Source organism: Saccostrea cucullata, unplaced genomic scaffold (genome assembly GCF_032062105.1).
Source record: "Saccostrea cucullata isolate Sc308-1 unplaced genomic scaffold, CSIRO_AGI_Scuc_v1 ctg376, whole genome shotgun sequence".
Lineage (NCBI taxonomy): Eukaryota > Metazoa > Mollusca > Bivalvia > Ostreida > Ostreidae > Saccostrea > Saccostrea cuccullata.
The window spans coordinates 366788-382386 of record NW_026933720.1 but is presented as its reverse complement, the minus strand read 5'-3'; the positions used below and the strand labels follow the sequence as shown (position 1 = coordinate 382386).

At 34.3% G+C, this 15599-nt stretch overlaps 2 protein-coding genes across 2 annotated transcripts in view; one reads left to right on the top strand and one right to left on the bottom strand.

Moving 5' to 3' along the window:
* Positions 1-6236: 6236 nt before the first annotated feature.
* LOC134239099 (tetraspanin-18-like) lies at positions 6237-11732 on the bottom strand. The gene is made up of 8 exons (XM_062721255.1): positions 11694-11732; positions 10409-10474; positions 10043-10273; positions 9799-9873; positions 9556-9666; positions 7177-7365; positions 6969-7052; positions 6237-6460 (listed from the first exon to the last, which is right to left on the bottom strand). Exons 2-8 carry the CDS (start codon positions 10466-10468, stop codon positions 6371-6373), a joined length of 840 nt encoding a protein of 279 aa, XP_062577239.1. The 5' UTR covers positions 10469-10474; positions 11694-11732; the 3' UTR covers positions 6237-6370.
* A 2364-nt stretch (positions 11733-14096) lies between these two features.
* The window catches only part of LOC134239070 (uncharacterized), a 32138-nt gene continuing 30635 nt past the window's right edge, over positions 14097-15599 (top strand). Inside the window, exon 1 of the mRNA XM_062721225.1 lies at positions 14097-14111. Within this exon, the coding sequence (XP_062577209.1) occupies positions 14099-14111 (13 nt within the window). The 5' untranslated portion in view covers positions 14097-14098. The remainder of the gene's footprint in view (positions 14112-15599) is intronic.

The following is a 15599-nucleotide window of genomic DNA, read 5'->3' as shown; positions in this document are numbered from 1 at the left end:
ATTATATCTCACAATGTCACAGCCAACATAATAATTCACAATTTATTTTCCAAATTATACAGATAGTAAGTAACATAAATTATATAATTTAATTAATATTTCAAAAAATTTTTTTAGCATGTACATATATGCCATGTCAAGACTGATACTAGAATTAGTGTTCAATAAATCTGTTTTCAAACCCGACTCCCACCCCCCGCAAAAAGCTAGAACTTATTTATCACTATTTTACATTCATTTGGTAAATTGTTTTTTTTTAAATGCATAATATGAACAAAGAAATGTTTTAACGTCGAGATTTTTAAATCTATCTCTTCTAAATATGTAGATAAGATAGTTAAGACATACTTAAGTTCCCTTTATGTTACGACCCCCTGGTTATTTTCCAACACAATGAAATCAATTATACGTGCTAGTCCGCCATGTACAACAAATGCAGCCCGATTTCTACCATGCAATAGGTTTATGGATGTCTTAATCTGAGCGAAACAAATATTCTTGGGCATTTTTAAATGCCTGTTTTTCAGATACTGAGGTCGAATTTTCTCTAACTTTGTGTTGTGTAGTAACCCTTGGACTTCCGGTCAAGGAACTGTCATTCATGCATTTGAAATACATGAGTCCGAAAAGTCGCTATGTAGTATATATTTGCATCTGCAGCTCTCCTTTTTCTTATTTTGAGAATTTCCAGCAATGAAAATGCGTGCTTTCAGTCATTTTGAGGAAATCACATACGGAAAAAGATAGAAGAATTTTTTTCCCGGCATTTTAGTACAATACTAATGATTAACAGCTACAAAACCTTGAAACCCCAAAATATTGTCAATAATTTTATTTAAAATGCTTATTTTTGTTTTCTGTTAAGAGGGCTAAAAGTCAACTTGCGGTAATGGATGAAAATCATTCAACCGTTAAATAACTGATTTGGCAAAGTTAAAGATGTCCTAACTTTTTTGGTACATGGTTATATCCCGTATATAATTTTCACCCTAAAATTAGGGTGTTGCTTTTCTTTTGAGTGTCAGTGTAAAAATTCCGCATGCAGGTGTCATAACGGTATGTTGCTGCATAAGTATGGGTAGTTGACGATAGAAAAGTTAAAGTCATAGAGCTTGGTTGTTAGATTACCAATAACGTCTTTTTCAAGTATGAAACAGATGTGTCAGACTCTGTGGTATCTTTTATGTCTTTTATCTCAAGCTCACCAGGATATATCTTATCGACATAGGAATGGAAATTACCATTGGTAATTGACAATGCGTCGTCGATATATCTGAATGTCGAGTTGAAGGCCAGAGGAAGTGTTTTCTTCTTTTCACACATAAGATTTTGAACAAATTCTGCTTCATATGAATGCAAAAATAGGTCTGCTAAAACAAGGCGCAATTGGTACCCATGGGAATTCCAATAGATTGTTGGAAGACCTGGGGCTCGTAACATAAAGCTTGCTAAGTTTTTGACTTAAGTAGGGTCGTAAGTACGTTTTAGGCATAATCTTAGGACCTGTCTAAGTACTACTTAAGTATGTCTTAAACCGTATCATAAAGCGAACTTAGCGAGGTCTTAGCTAAGTCAAACTTATATGTTAAAAATATTTCATATGAGTCAATCTATGGTTTTTGATTTAATATAGATATATTGCTAAAAGTGATTCAGTTAGGGTTCTAATTAATTACATACTAAGGTTGATGTCCTTACCTATCGGTTTAAGTATGTTAGATTAGATTTCGTATTAAAATAATAATTATGTTATAAGTTATTCGGAATGTTTGAAATCAATACCACACGGTCAGAAAGTAGCAATTTGTGGTTAATTGTAAATGTTCACGACAATTGTTTTATCACCTGAGGTGTTTTCAGTGTGCCTTTGTAACTCTTTTGTTTTGACGAATGTTCACTTACCCTTTTATTATCGCAGACAAGAAAAGATAATCGGCCGCCTTTCCACTTGAAATTGAAACTCTAAACATTTTGAATCCCCGCTATGTATACATGTATCAGGCCATGCATGTCATAAGCAAAAACTGTGGAAGTTTTATGATATACTAATTTGCAATTTAATTCAAGGATACAAAAAAATCGGGATATTTTTCTATGTCTCCACTTATCAGCAATTCTCTCTCTCTCTCTCTCTCTCTCTCTCTCTCTCTCTCTCTCTCTCTCTCTCTCTCTCGAACTGTCGTGAACCCTGTCTTTTATTTATTCATTTATTTTACTTTAAAGATACTTCTTTATTACTGTTTAGTCATCATCCTCATTCTTTTCTGTCTTTAACAAATTATTTCAACTCATATTTTCAAAGTGAACATACAGATCCATGGTTTATTACTGTGTTCAATTTATTTCTATAACCGAGGTACGACTATTTTTAGAGGTACCCCTAAAATTAAACCTTGTATTTACATGTACGCTGTGTTGGAAGTGATATTGGAATCACTGAGCCCCCCCCCCCCCCAACGAAAAAATAAGATTTTTAAATCAGCGTCAAATACAGATAGTTATTTTCTTTAATGCATATTATGAAAAGAGGAATGTTTTAACATCGAAAGTTAACATTAAATAAGTCGAAATACATGTATAAGAAACTTAAGACATACTTAAGTCACCTCTACCGGCCGCCTAAGTTTTGCTAAGATTGACAAATCTTAGCATGCTTCTAGTTACGGTCTTAAGTTTTAGACTGTACTTAAGTCCTACTTAAGCACGGTCTTAGACTTAAGTAGCCTTTATGTTACGACCCCCTGGTCTCCAAAACCACAGAGATATTGTCAATCAGACACTCAAGCATTCTTTTGATGTCATCTTCAGAGTACTTGTGTGTATAATCAGAATGTTTTTAACAAAGTAATTTTGCAAATAACCAATGACCAGGTAAGAAAATTTACGAGTTCTATTTTTAGCTCTACTGGTCAGAGACCAGAAGAGCTTATGCGACAGTAATGCGTCCGGCGTCCGTCCGTCTGTCTGTAAACATTTCTTCAAAATGCTACTCCCCCTACAGTTTTTGTCTGATTTCAGTATAACTTGGCACGCAAGTAGACTACACTAAGATACATAATTCTGTATATCGGTTTTTGATTTCGATGAACTGTGCTACCGTGGTTACTAAAAATAGAAATTTCTGTGAAATTCTTTCAAAATGCTACTCCTCCTACAGTTTTCGTCTGATTTCAGTATACAGTTAAAGTATATCGTTGAGGGAGTCAGCAAGATTCCAGTTCCCCAAGAGCAGTCTATTTCCCGAGGCGCTTGCGCCGAGGGAAATAGGCTTGCTCAAGGGAACTGGAATCTTGCTGACTCCCGAAATGATATACTTTAACTGTTTTATTATACCGATACAAACAAGACATTTGAAAAAAATTATATTCAATACTGTATTCAGTAACAATGTTTAAAAAAATGAAAAAATTAAGGGAAAAAAACGACAAAAACAGAATACAGTCATGAAAGGAATTCCATTTTATCAATAAATCAGTTCATTGTCCGAGTTTTTACCTAGTAAAATCGAAAGTAACATTACGCAAAATTGAGCACGCCATTTCTGTTGTTGTTCGCTTCAAGTAAACTGGTTCTTTTTGATTGATTTGGGACCAGTTGTATCGCGATGCATTTCGATTCACTAATGAATATTCATGAGTTTATTCGGAACATTTTTAAGTTTGTCGTGAGTTGAAAGAAAATGTCAAGCGTTCCGAATAGGTGTGTATCACTTCATCAAAAAAACGTACTTTTTTTGCAGGGAATCGGTCTGTTTTGCAGGGAATCGGTTTATTTACGGTGATTTTAAGGAAATCAGCAAAATATATCGATTTACTTTTATATAGTGAAAAATCAGTAGAGGTATAATAATATAATTTGGCACACACGTAGACTACACTTAGATACATAATTCTGTGTATCAGTTTTTGATTTCGATGAACGGTGTTGCCGTGGTTACTAAAAATAGAAATTTCTGTGAAATTCTTTCAAAATGCTACATTTCCTACAGTTCTGGTCTGATTTCAATATAACTTGGCACACAAGTAGACTATACTAAGATACATAATTCTGCTTTTCGGTTTTTGATTTCGATTAACGGTGTTGCCGTGGTTACTAAAAATAGAAATTTCTGTGAAATTCTTTCAAAATGCTACGTCTCCTACAGTTTTTGTCTGATTGCAATATAACTTGGCACACAAGTAGACTACACTAAGATACATAATTCTGTATATCGGTTTTTGATTTCTATGAACGGTGTTGCCGTGGTTACTAAAAATAGAAATTTCTGTTAAATACTCTCAAATGCTACTCCAGATGCAGTTTTAGTCTGATTATAATATAATGTGGCATGCAAGTAGACTTAACTAAGAACATAAAGAGACTTATAATCAAGGATATTATTCTATTTATTGCTGTTGTAAAGATTCAATTCCCAACTGCCTAAGTACTTTTTTCTTCATTTGCTTTAAGTGCAAACCAGTAGAGCTTCAGTCTCGACAGACACTTCTGGTTATTGAATAATATAAAAAAAACCTGGACTTTAATTTATCGCGGGGAATGATTGTGTATAAAGTCGTAAAAATTTAAGCTGCTGATTTTGTTAAAATCTTGTGATTCTAAATTGTCCAAAAGTTCCTTGGAATTTGTAAGCATCCACATCTGATTTTCACCACTTCTTGAATACAGTGTATATTGTTGCACAGTAGTCTTGAAGTTTCTCCTTCACTGTTGTTAATATCTTAAGTATCAGTCACATTATCCAGCGATGGGGTATACGATGAGAAACCGATGCGTTTTTTTTTTTCATAAAAAATGTCCTGGTGGCGGGACGAACACCTATAATAATCGGACGGTGACTGAGGCCATTTGGCTAATCGGTGGGATTCATCGGTAGAAAATAAGTTGCAGTTAAAAGTCAGCGATATCTCCATCGATGCCCCACATCGCTCCTCATCGGCAACACATCATTAACACATCTTTCAAGGATTGGCCGATGTATGGCCGAGCATTCTCAAGTGTCTGGTGAATCTGAGATCATTGGGGGGGGGGGGGGGGGGGGGTTGAGTGGTGGGCAACAGACATCGGCCGATCATCGGTCAATGTTCGACCAAACATTGGCCCATAGTCGACCGACGTACGAACGTTGTTCACCAATGTATGCGCGATGTAAGATACATCAGCCGATTACCCTGGAACATCGTTTTATGATTAGCAATGCATAGCTGGGCCTTTGTAAGTCCGACCGGCAACCACTACATTTTTATCAAATGGTTGCCCATAGTATACCCCATCGCTGGGTAATGTGACTGTTAAATGAATGAATACTAGGATGATGTGGACCGATGTTGGGGCATCGCTCACACCACGGATTACCACCGGTCTACGGCCACCGGCCGGGAATTGTGACTAAGGCATAAAGTATTACTCACAGTATCCAGCAATGGGGTATACGATGGGCAACCAATGCGTTTTTTGATCAAAGTGGCGTGGTTGCCGACTAGACTTACAAAGGCCCAGCGATACATTGCTAATCATAAAACAATGTTCCAGGGAAATCGGCCGATGTATATTACATCGCTCATACATTGATGAACATCATTCGTACGTCAGTCGACTATGGGCCAATGTTTGGTGGAAAATCGACCAATGATCTGTTGCCCACCACTCAGCCCCCCTCCCGCCGCCCCCCCCCCCCCCGATGACCGCAGATTCAACGGACACTTAACGATGCTCGGTCAGACATCGGTCAATCCTTGAAAGATGTGTTAATGATGGGTTGTTGTTGAGGAGCGATATGGGACATCGGTGGAGACATCGCTGATTTTTAACTACAAATTATTTTCTACCGATGACCCCCACCGATTTGCCAAATGGCCTCAGTCACCGTCCGATTATTATAGGTGTCCGTCCGGCCACCACGCCATTTTTATATAGAAAAAACCCCATCGGTTTCTCATCGTCTACCCCATCGTTGGATAATGTGACTGATACTTTATTTTCTACCGATGACCCCCACCGATGCGCCAAATGGCCTCTGTCACCGTCCGATTACTATAGATGTCCGGCCGGCAACCACGCCATTTTAAAAAGAACCATCGGTTTCTCATCGTCTACCCCATGGCTGGATAATGTGACTGATACTTTAATGATATACTTGTAAATTATTAATGCCTGAAGGATTACAAAGCAGAGAACAACAATTCAAAAGTTTATTAAAAGACAATTCAATCTTTAAAAAAAAAACTTACATGGTTGTCATTAGAGATTGAAATTAATTTGCAAATTGATTTTCAAAGTAATATTTTATCGAGTAGAAGCTAGTTTTCAATGAGGAATCCAAATGTAACTTTGTTATTCTTCATTCAAACTTTTTGATTATCATGTTCTATAATTATTTTTTCTTCTTTTTACGGGGGGAAACTTCCTGCTTTTTCTTTCCAATGTTTTTACACAAACAGCATGCGCACACGAGACCAATAATCTGAAATAAACGCCATAACTTTTTGCAATATAATGATATAAATGTTTTTATCATTTATTTGGTCAGTTTGTATATCACTACAATTTTTTTTTTGAAAATGATGGAAAATTACAAAACTCCATTTGTCAAGCAGCGTAAATACCATTTGTCAATCAGAGTAAATATCTCAATGAAAACCAGGAACGCTTAACTTTTAAGTATGACCAACCTCTGCAACTTGCCAGAGTGGTTAGAAGGATGAGAAAGGGTGAAGATAACACATAGTAATCGATCTCAAAAAAGTAAAAACAAAACAAAATCTGTCAAAAGGGCATAAAATACGGAAGGAATTCTAGACGTGGAATCAGGTGCCTCAGAGAGGTAAGCATCCCCTCTTGAACGGTCACCTCCGCCGTGAACCCTATGTTTTGATCAGCTAGATGGAACATTTCCTCGTCAAATTCGGTTTAAAAACAAAGACCTAACAGACTGATTGGATATCTCTTTCAATAGTCCTGAGTTACTTTACCTCTACGCCTAAGATGATACATCCGGTAGCGATGAAGTACAAAGTATAGGTAGATATGGCCTTTTCTACAGCACTGTAACAACCCTGTTATTGATAAAAACGTACTTCAGTCAATTTAGTCAGGGATTTGGATTATAATTTCTGACACCAAATTTGATTATGAAATTTAAGATAAAACTTTGAGCTATATCTATGTTCCTGAACTTACTGTATTGTAAAAGCCTTTATACACGTCATCCGTGCATGACGTGAAGAGGATGAGGTTATAGTTGTTGGTGTTGATCCCGGTACAGCAAAAGATGGGGACTTTCTTTGTACCAGCTGAGGAGGTTTTCCACGGGGTGTTTGTGAAGTCGTTTGTCGTGTTCTGATTATCATTGACACCGCAACAAGACAGCTATTTTGCAAAATTGAAAGAAATTACTAGTAGTTTGAATTTTTGTATTTGAATTGAAATCGTTAAAAACACATTTTAAACGAAAGGTTAATTAAGGAACCTTCAATCATTACCAAAAAAAGGTTTACAAAAAGGAAAATAATACCGTTTCATATGTAATGAAATATATGGAGATAACAAACGGTATTCAAGCTCAAAAGTCCATTGGAACAAAACAAAACAGGAGCTTAGCTAACACAGACCTCTAAAACATCAGAGGTGGGATTAGGTGCCATGGAGGAGTGAGCATCCCCCTGCTGACCGGTCACTCCCGCCGTGTGCTACTTGTCATGATCGGGAAATAACGGAATTAATGTGTAACTAATGGCATAACTATTGATAAGAAAATTAAACGTAAGTTCAAATGTGACCTAACGACGTTCGATCCTGATATTTAAAGTCTTAAACTTTTTTTGCCAAGTATATTTTTAGTTTCTACAAACATAGCTTAATTGAAATTCAAATCAAAAAATGGGGGTCAATATGCTTCTTTTAGCGCTACAGTACATTTAATATGACCTTTCTGCACTGAAATTTGTGTCTTAATTAAAAATTACATCTTCGACGTTTTCCCTTCGATATTTTTATGCAATTAAAGCATGAAACAAAATGAAGTCTAAGTCTGTTTAAAAAAAAGACACTTAAAAATTGTGACTAAGATAAAGTTTCAAATTGCTTCGCATAATCAATTATTTGACCTTTCTGCACTAATAAAATGTTTTTTTTCCCGGCATTGAAAATATAATAAGCAAGAAAACTATTTTAAAGTCTTAAACTTTTTCTGATTTTAAGCATATAGGTCAAAGTTATCTTAAATATTTAGAAAAGAACATCAAAAGTAGGGGTATATGATCTTAATTTTCAAATATTACTAAAAAAGTGTAAAAATTTACGTTAAAATTGACTCAATTTTTTCCCGGATTTTCAGAATATATTTACTATATTTGTCACACTTTGTTGATAGAATTCATAAGAAATAATTTAATACATATTTCAGAACCAGCATAGCATATTTCACTGCAAAAAACAGCTTTGTGTGCAACCAGCATGGAAAAATAGGCATCCAAAATTAACAGTACTGTTATAGTTCAAATGGAAAAAACTGATGATTTTCGTCTAAAAAACCTTCCGCCACAAAATATAGTCCCTAGCTTAATTCTACTTGAATGGAATTTAATCGCGGTTTTTTCATTGAATTTAGTTTAATTTGCATTGTACAATTCAGTTTTATTGTTAGAACCTAAAAATGATGCTTAATTTTATGAATAAATGACCTGCGCGAAATACGCTCAAAATATCAGGATCGAACGTCCTTAAGGATAGGTTGTATCTGCTGACAAGATATGCTGTTAATATTCCCATTATATAAACTTTTTCGTCAATAATTTAAGTTGACGATTGCAAAGTTGGTCATCATATTTATCATGAAAATTTCTTGTAAGATTACCATTATGTCTTTTTGAAGTAAAATATTCAAATATAAAACAGATGTGTCAGACTCTGTGGTTACATCAATGTCAAGCTCACTGGGATATATCATGTCGACATATAAATGGAAGTAACTACTGTTTATTTATCATACGTCGTCGATATATATCTAATGAGTTGAATGCCATAACAATTGTTTTCCTCTTCCTATATGTAAGATTTTGCATAAAGTTTGCTTCGTATAAATACCAGAATAGTCTGCCTATTACGAGACGCAATTAGTACCCATGGGAATTCTTACAGATTATTGGAAAACCTTATCTCCAATAACCAAATAGATAGCATCAATCAGACTCATCTTTTATATTTATTGAATATAATTAGGATATTTATTATTTCATATTTTACAAGCCTGGACTTGAATTCATCGTGTAATATTGTTCTATACATTGTAGAGTTGAAAAGTCGTGTAAGTTTTTATGTTACTGGTTTTAGTAAGAAAAATTTAATTTCAAATTTTCCAAAAGTTCCTTGAAATTTTTACGTATCTGATTTATACCATTTTTGTTTAATATATTGTTGCACAGTACTGCTGAAATTTCTCTCATGTAAACATTTTTTGACATTGGTAAGTATCATCAAAGAAATTTATCATTAAGATTAAAGCCGCCCTAAATAAGTTTGATTTGAAAACTATTTGGCGGTGTTTTTGTATGTCGATACCTTCATGAAAAGATAGTTCCAGGCCGTAGAGATTTCATGGCTTGATAGATCTTCCTTTGTGTAGTGAGTCTGTAGGTTGTTGAGTAGTTCACTTTTAATGGAGTTGGTCACCTTAAACATAAAAAAGTCATGGTGGTTATATACATTCTGCATGAATAAATTCCAAAATCCGTTACTTTCATCGCAAGAAATATCTACTTTTTTGTCAAAGAAAACAATGCAAATTAAGCACATGTAAGTTACCTTATCATTGGCAACTGCCCAGAGCGCCACTCCGACCAATTGTAACACCAGAAGAGTGAGTACTATTATCGAGTACTAAAAAGAAAAACAGAAGTCCCATCAAGTTAATTAAGTACACTAACACATTATTTTCAGATGTTTAAACGTTTTAATTCATATTAATGACGTATAACTGATTCTTGCATGTTCATTTAACTTGTTATTGGTACATATATATAACTGGATATACTGTAATAGAACTGACCACACAGAGACATTTCTTGTTTGATTTGCAGGCTCCACACAATCCTAGAGTAGCCACCAGGAGCGTGAAGGTTCCCAGGATAATCATGGAGATAGAGAGACCGTCTGCTACGTCAGCCAGATTGACGTCACCGTAAGACAGCGTCTTCATTAGAGGTTTGACTTTCTCATCGATGTATTCAATGTTTGCCAGAATTAGGATTCCGGGAAGAATTAACATCAACCCGAATATCTTTGACGAGGGAATAAAAACGGAGTTAGAAAATTTAAATCATCAACAAAGATAAATGTAGACTAGAATATCTTAAGTTTCTGTTCACGATTTCGTTAAACAACGCCAGGACAAGAGATAAAATTTCAAACATACCATAAATAAAATATTGATGAATACCAGGAACACTTTGCCCATTGAGGAGAAACAATCCATCTTGGTCTGAAAAATAAAAATATTTATTATTAATTTTAAGCTCTTTTGAGCTGAAACCTTAAGTAAGCTTTTCTGATCACCAGTTTTCCGTCGTCCATATGACCGTTCGCTTGTTTGTAAAATTTCCAAATACAACTTATGAAGAACCACTGAGCTAATTTTAATTAAAATTTGTACAGAGTATCCTTGGTTAAAGGAAAGTTTAAATTGTTAAATTGGTAAACACCTCTTATAAGGAGAGAAAATAAAAAAAATTCAAAAGCAGGGTGGGTCATTAAAATCATCTCAAGAACTTCTGTACAAGAAAAGCTGGAACTTACGAGTAAGCATTCAAGAGTTGTGTAGATTCTCAGATGTCAAATTCATGACCCCTGGGGGTAGGACGGGGCAATAATAGTAATTTACTATTAGTACATTGAAATTAGTAATGAAATCTTCAAAAGTCTCCTCGGAATCCACCTGGCTAGAAAAGCTTCTTATAACAAATTGAATTATTTACCTCATCCCCTGTTTGGATGCCACCAAAATGTAACGTGTAAAGTTACTGGGTTCTACAAGGTATAGGATATCTTTTATTAATATATATATTATATATTTAAAGAAGAAAACTGAAGACGCTAGGTAATAAAGCCACTCATTGAGAGATACAATATAAAGATCAAAGGTTAAAAGTAAGACACTAGTGGAAAGGGAGCAGTCCATAAGAATTGTGATAAGGTACTGGGGCGAAGTAATTCTGTATGAGGGTGAAAAAACCTAGTACGTATATTGGTGAATATTGGCGCGAGTTGGCTATACAAATGCACCAGCTTGCGAGTGCATTTATATATTTAACGAGTGCCAATATAATATCAATTATTCCTTTATTATAGAGCTAAACATTTCCCATTGATTTGAATTATTTCGTTTTAATAACTCACATTAATTGATATGTTATACATGTACTAAATTATTCATAAATTTCAATTTTGTTGCAAAATAAACAAATCTTAGCTGGCTGCCACTACTGATCACAAAATTTAAAAGTTGTTGACCAAACGACATTTTTTTTTCCTCAACGGGGCGTTCGATATTGAAAGCTCGTATTTGGAGTGTTTCTTACATACTCCATATGCGAAATATACAACGCCAAGGTATTGAACGCAATAATTTGGATATCAATTTTGAGTTGATTGGAAAATGAAACTTGAATTCAAAAACTAAAAAAACTCAGGTATATACTCACCACCTTTGCTTGTAAAGAGTTCTGATTGACTTGGTTTGTGGATTCCTTATCTCTTTCAATGTTAATTTAAATCTATGTTCTAATTATCTTCCGTTGGCTTTCATTCGCTGGTAACTTGATCTTCGTCTTTTGTTATTGCTGGTTAAACAAGACTACGGGGGAGACTTTTCAGAAAGCTGTCATAACTATTAAAATTCAAAAATAGTCTATCCCCTCAATGTTTGTTTGATTTTGTTTGTTTTTTTTTTGTTTGTTGGTTTTTTTTTTATTATTATTTTTGCTTTCAACTTTCTGTTTCTTATTTCTCATTCTATATAGAGAGACAAATTCAACAGGTACCTGACATTTGAATTTTTTTCATTACGTTTAGACATGGTCAAGTTGCAGTTATATACAAATTTTTGTTACTCTGTAATGTTTGGAAGGGGCGTTATAAAATGCAAAAATTCTCGACAGGCAAAATCTGCGTGGCGGAACCCGATGGTTTTACCGTAATTTAGCTTACATTTCTATTGTATAGATTATAATCAATTTAACTTCTCGGGCCTTTCCGACTATAGCGGAAAAACGACCTCGAATGTATATGGTAGACGCCATGACAACCCTCCCTTTTCACGATCTTTGAAATAAATGCATGGAGACCTATATCTGTGGAATATGGAGTTTATCTTTATTCAATGTAATGATATTACCTAAAATATACTATAGAGGGGACTTCTAACTCCGTCTATCCTATATTTGAATAAACAGGAAATGTATAAATTTTTAACATCCGGTGATGTTAATACATTCGAGGTTGTTTTTCCGACCTCTGACGGAAAGACCCGAGATGATGCGATTGGATTATAATAGCAATATGTAAGAGTGCACAATTGTAAATTTATTTTACTTTTACAATATTAATTATTCATAGGTTAAATATAAAAATACTTTGTTACATGTATGTACGTTCTATTACATGTACCTTTTTTCAAACAGGTCAAACAGTGATATGGAAGTCCAGTTGTTTAACTAACACAACTATTTTTGTATTCATAAATGTAGTGCACGACATATATATATATAATCAAAGAAATACTTTTTGGAGACCAGATCTTCCAATATTCTATTGGAATTCCCATGGGTACCAATTGCACCCAGTTATAAGCAGAACTATTTTTGTGCATATATTTATGTGATTCAGAGTTTGTCCAAAATCTCATACAAAATGTACGTGAAAAGAAGACAATATGCTGTGGCTTTCAACTCGACAAAATAATCCATTAACATTGGTTATTTCCATTCTTATGTCAATACGATATATCCCGATGAGCTTCAGATAAAAGATACCACATAATCTGACACATCTGTTTCATATTTGGATATTTTACTTGAAAAAGGCGTAAATGATGATCTAACAATCAAGATAGATGATAAATGTGATGACTTCAACATTTCTATCGTCAACTTCCCTTATTTATGCAGCAATATACCCTTATCGCCTGCATACCCAGTTTATATCTGTCAGTTGATTCGATACGCAAGAGAATGCTCAATGTATGTACAATTTCTAAAACGAGATAATTATTTACAAACAAGTTGATGAAACAAGAACATCACAAGTCTCTTTCAAAGTCATCATTTTCTAAGTTCTATGGTCGATACAATGGTCCTGTCATCAATACAAGTTATCATTGAATTAAATTCTGACCGACATTTTTCATACTAATTGTTAGTCCATTATATCACACTAACTTGACGACGAATTTTCCGATATTTCCCGATCATGACAAGGAGCACACGGCAGATAATACCGGCCGGCAGAGGATGTTCACTCCTCCGTGGCGCCTGATCCCACCTTTGGTTTATTGGAGATCCGTTTGCTCTGCTCCTATTTTGCATTTTGAATGGATTTTGGGCTTTAATACTGTTTGTTATCTCAAAATACTAGCATTTCATTTTAGAAGTCCTTCACAGTTTTTTGATTTTATAATGTATAGTTTTATTTTATCGAAACAAGAATATATATTTAAAAAATATTCGCCTTTAAAAATTTTCTGGGCAACTGTCGTATTAAAGATAAAATATTTTGAATTTTAAGACGTTATCTGATAAATATTTTGTCTTCTGGCTGAAAGAGACAAAGTACTCGACCAAATTTGTTCAAGTCAGAAAAAAAACTGTTGCAAAGGATAAGACAGAGAGTCAAGAGGATTTAGCATCAGAAAACGGAAGATATTTACGGTGAACAGATACCTTCTTATCAAAAGTTATTTTAAGCGTTTATCAGGGACTGATAAGACTGGTTACGCGGTTAAAGAAACCTTTTTGTAAGAATTTTTGTAAGACTTTTGCATAAAAAGTCACAGAAGACATTAGCTGTAAAGTTATTTCAAAATTTCCAACCTTGGTTTATTGTCACAAACATGAAAATTCTCGGTAAGTGCAAGTGTTTCATTGCTATTTTTTAAGAGTGACTATGAGTTGAAATCACTTCGGAATATACAAAGAACAAAACTGTAAGTAATTGCAAATCGTATCTTAAAAACCTTGACTGCACGAGCACGCATTCACTTTTTTCATTATCGGTCACAGGACCGGTCGATCTTTTGTGGGTGTGTGAGAAAGTGCATATGGGGATATTAGTTCGGTAAAATGATTTTAACTTGTAAAAAATGATAAGTAAAATATATGCATCTGTACAACATGCTTTAAACTGAATATTTGCTGTTCTTATGTTACAGTTTGGATGTATGATTTTATATTTTCAAAATAAAGGTTCACGGTACTAACTTTCACATAGGAGGGATCTTTTTTTCATGTAAAGTAAAATTAATTCTAAAACTTATTTCCCGATCATGACAAGGAGCACACGACAAATGTGATCGGTCGTCAGGGGATGCTTACTTCTCCATGGCACCTGATCCCACTTCTGAAGTTTCAGAGGTCGGTCTTTGCTCTGCTCCAATTTTGTATTGTTTTATGGACTTTTGTTCTTGAATACTGTTCGTTATCTCCATATACAAGTACTTCGTTAATGAAAATAAGTCTCTTGCTGTGGCCTTTAATTTGACATATACATATATCGCCGACCATTCAATAATAAACAATATTTCTATATCTTCTCTGGTTTAATATGTCCAATAAAACCTTTATAACCTTTTTAAACCTTAAACCAAAAGAGAATTCTGAAGGTCTTTTTTTCAAAGTTAAATTGTACGTTGTCATCCGTGGTCGCTGGGTTGTAAAATGAATAAATTGTAAAGAATTTAATAAAACACAGTTTTACATATGCGTAGTATATAAATAAAACATTTCGCAATGCGGATAAATAAGACTAAACAAAGTTAATGTTCATATCTATCGATGTAAAACACCTCTCGATGATTCCTACCATTTTCAAAGACAGAAGAAAAACCAACACTGGTTTTCTTTGGCCTAATTTGATGAACAGTGCCAGGTAGTCATCCAAGCAGAACGAACCCTTACCTTTGGGTGTACAATAATTTAACAATGGAAGTATTCGACATTGGTGAAATGTTTTAAGTAAGTTATAAGCCTAAAACTGACCATTATGTCAGATATTAAGGCCGGTATACACGGTAAGATTTGTATTATAACATTTGTATTAAAATACAAAATCTTACTGTGTATACACTCTTAATACAGTGTATCATAAGATTTTTCGAATCTTATAAAACTGTATTAAGAATAGAGCAATGCTCTATTTCCTAATACAAGTCTTAACTCACCTTTCACTTTCAACCAATCAAATGTACTCACATTGGGGGTCATCCTATTTATATCATTACTAAATAAAGCACATGGTAAATAATAATGGCCGACTTTTCGAGTAAAAATATCGAAAAACTCGTGGTTTTATGGGAGGGGGAAGAGGACTTGTGGAATATATCAAGCTGTAGCTAC

Bases quoted from the DNA above. Each gene is read 5' to 3' on its own strand.
- LOC134239099 (XM_062721255.1), bottom strand. From the start codon at position 10,468: ATGGATTGTTTCTCCTCAATGGGCAAAGTGTTCCTGGTATTCATCAAT. The intron at 10,274-10,408 runs GTATGTTTGAAA...CCCTCGTCAAAG, and splicing joins TCATCAATATTTTATTTATG to ATATTCGGGTTGATGTTAAT. The intron at 7,053-7,176 runs GTAAGTTCAGGA...TATCAATAACAG, and splicing joins ATAAAGGCTTTTACAATACA to GGTTGTTACAGTGCTGTAGA.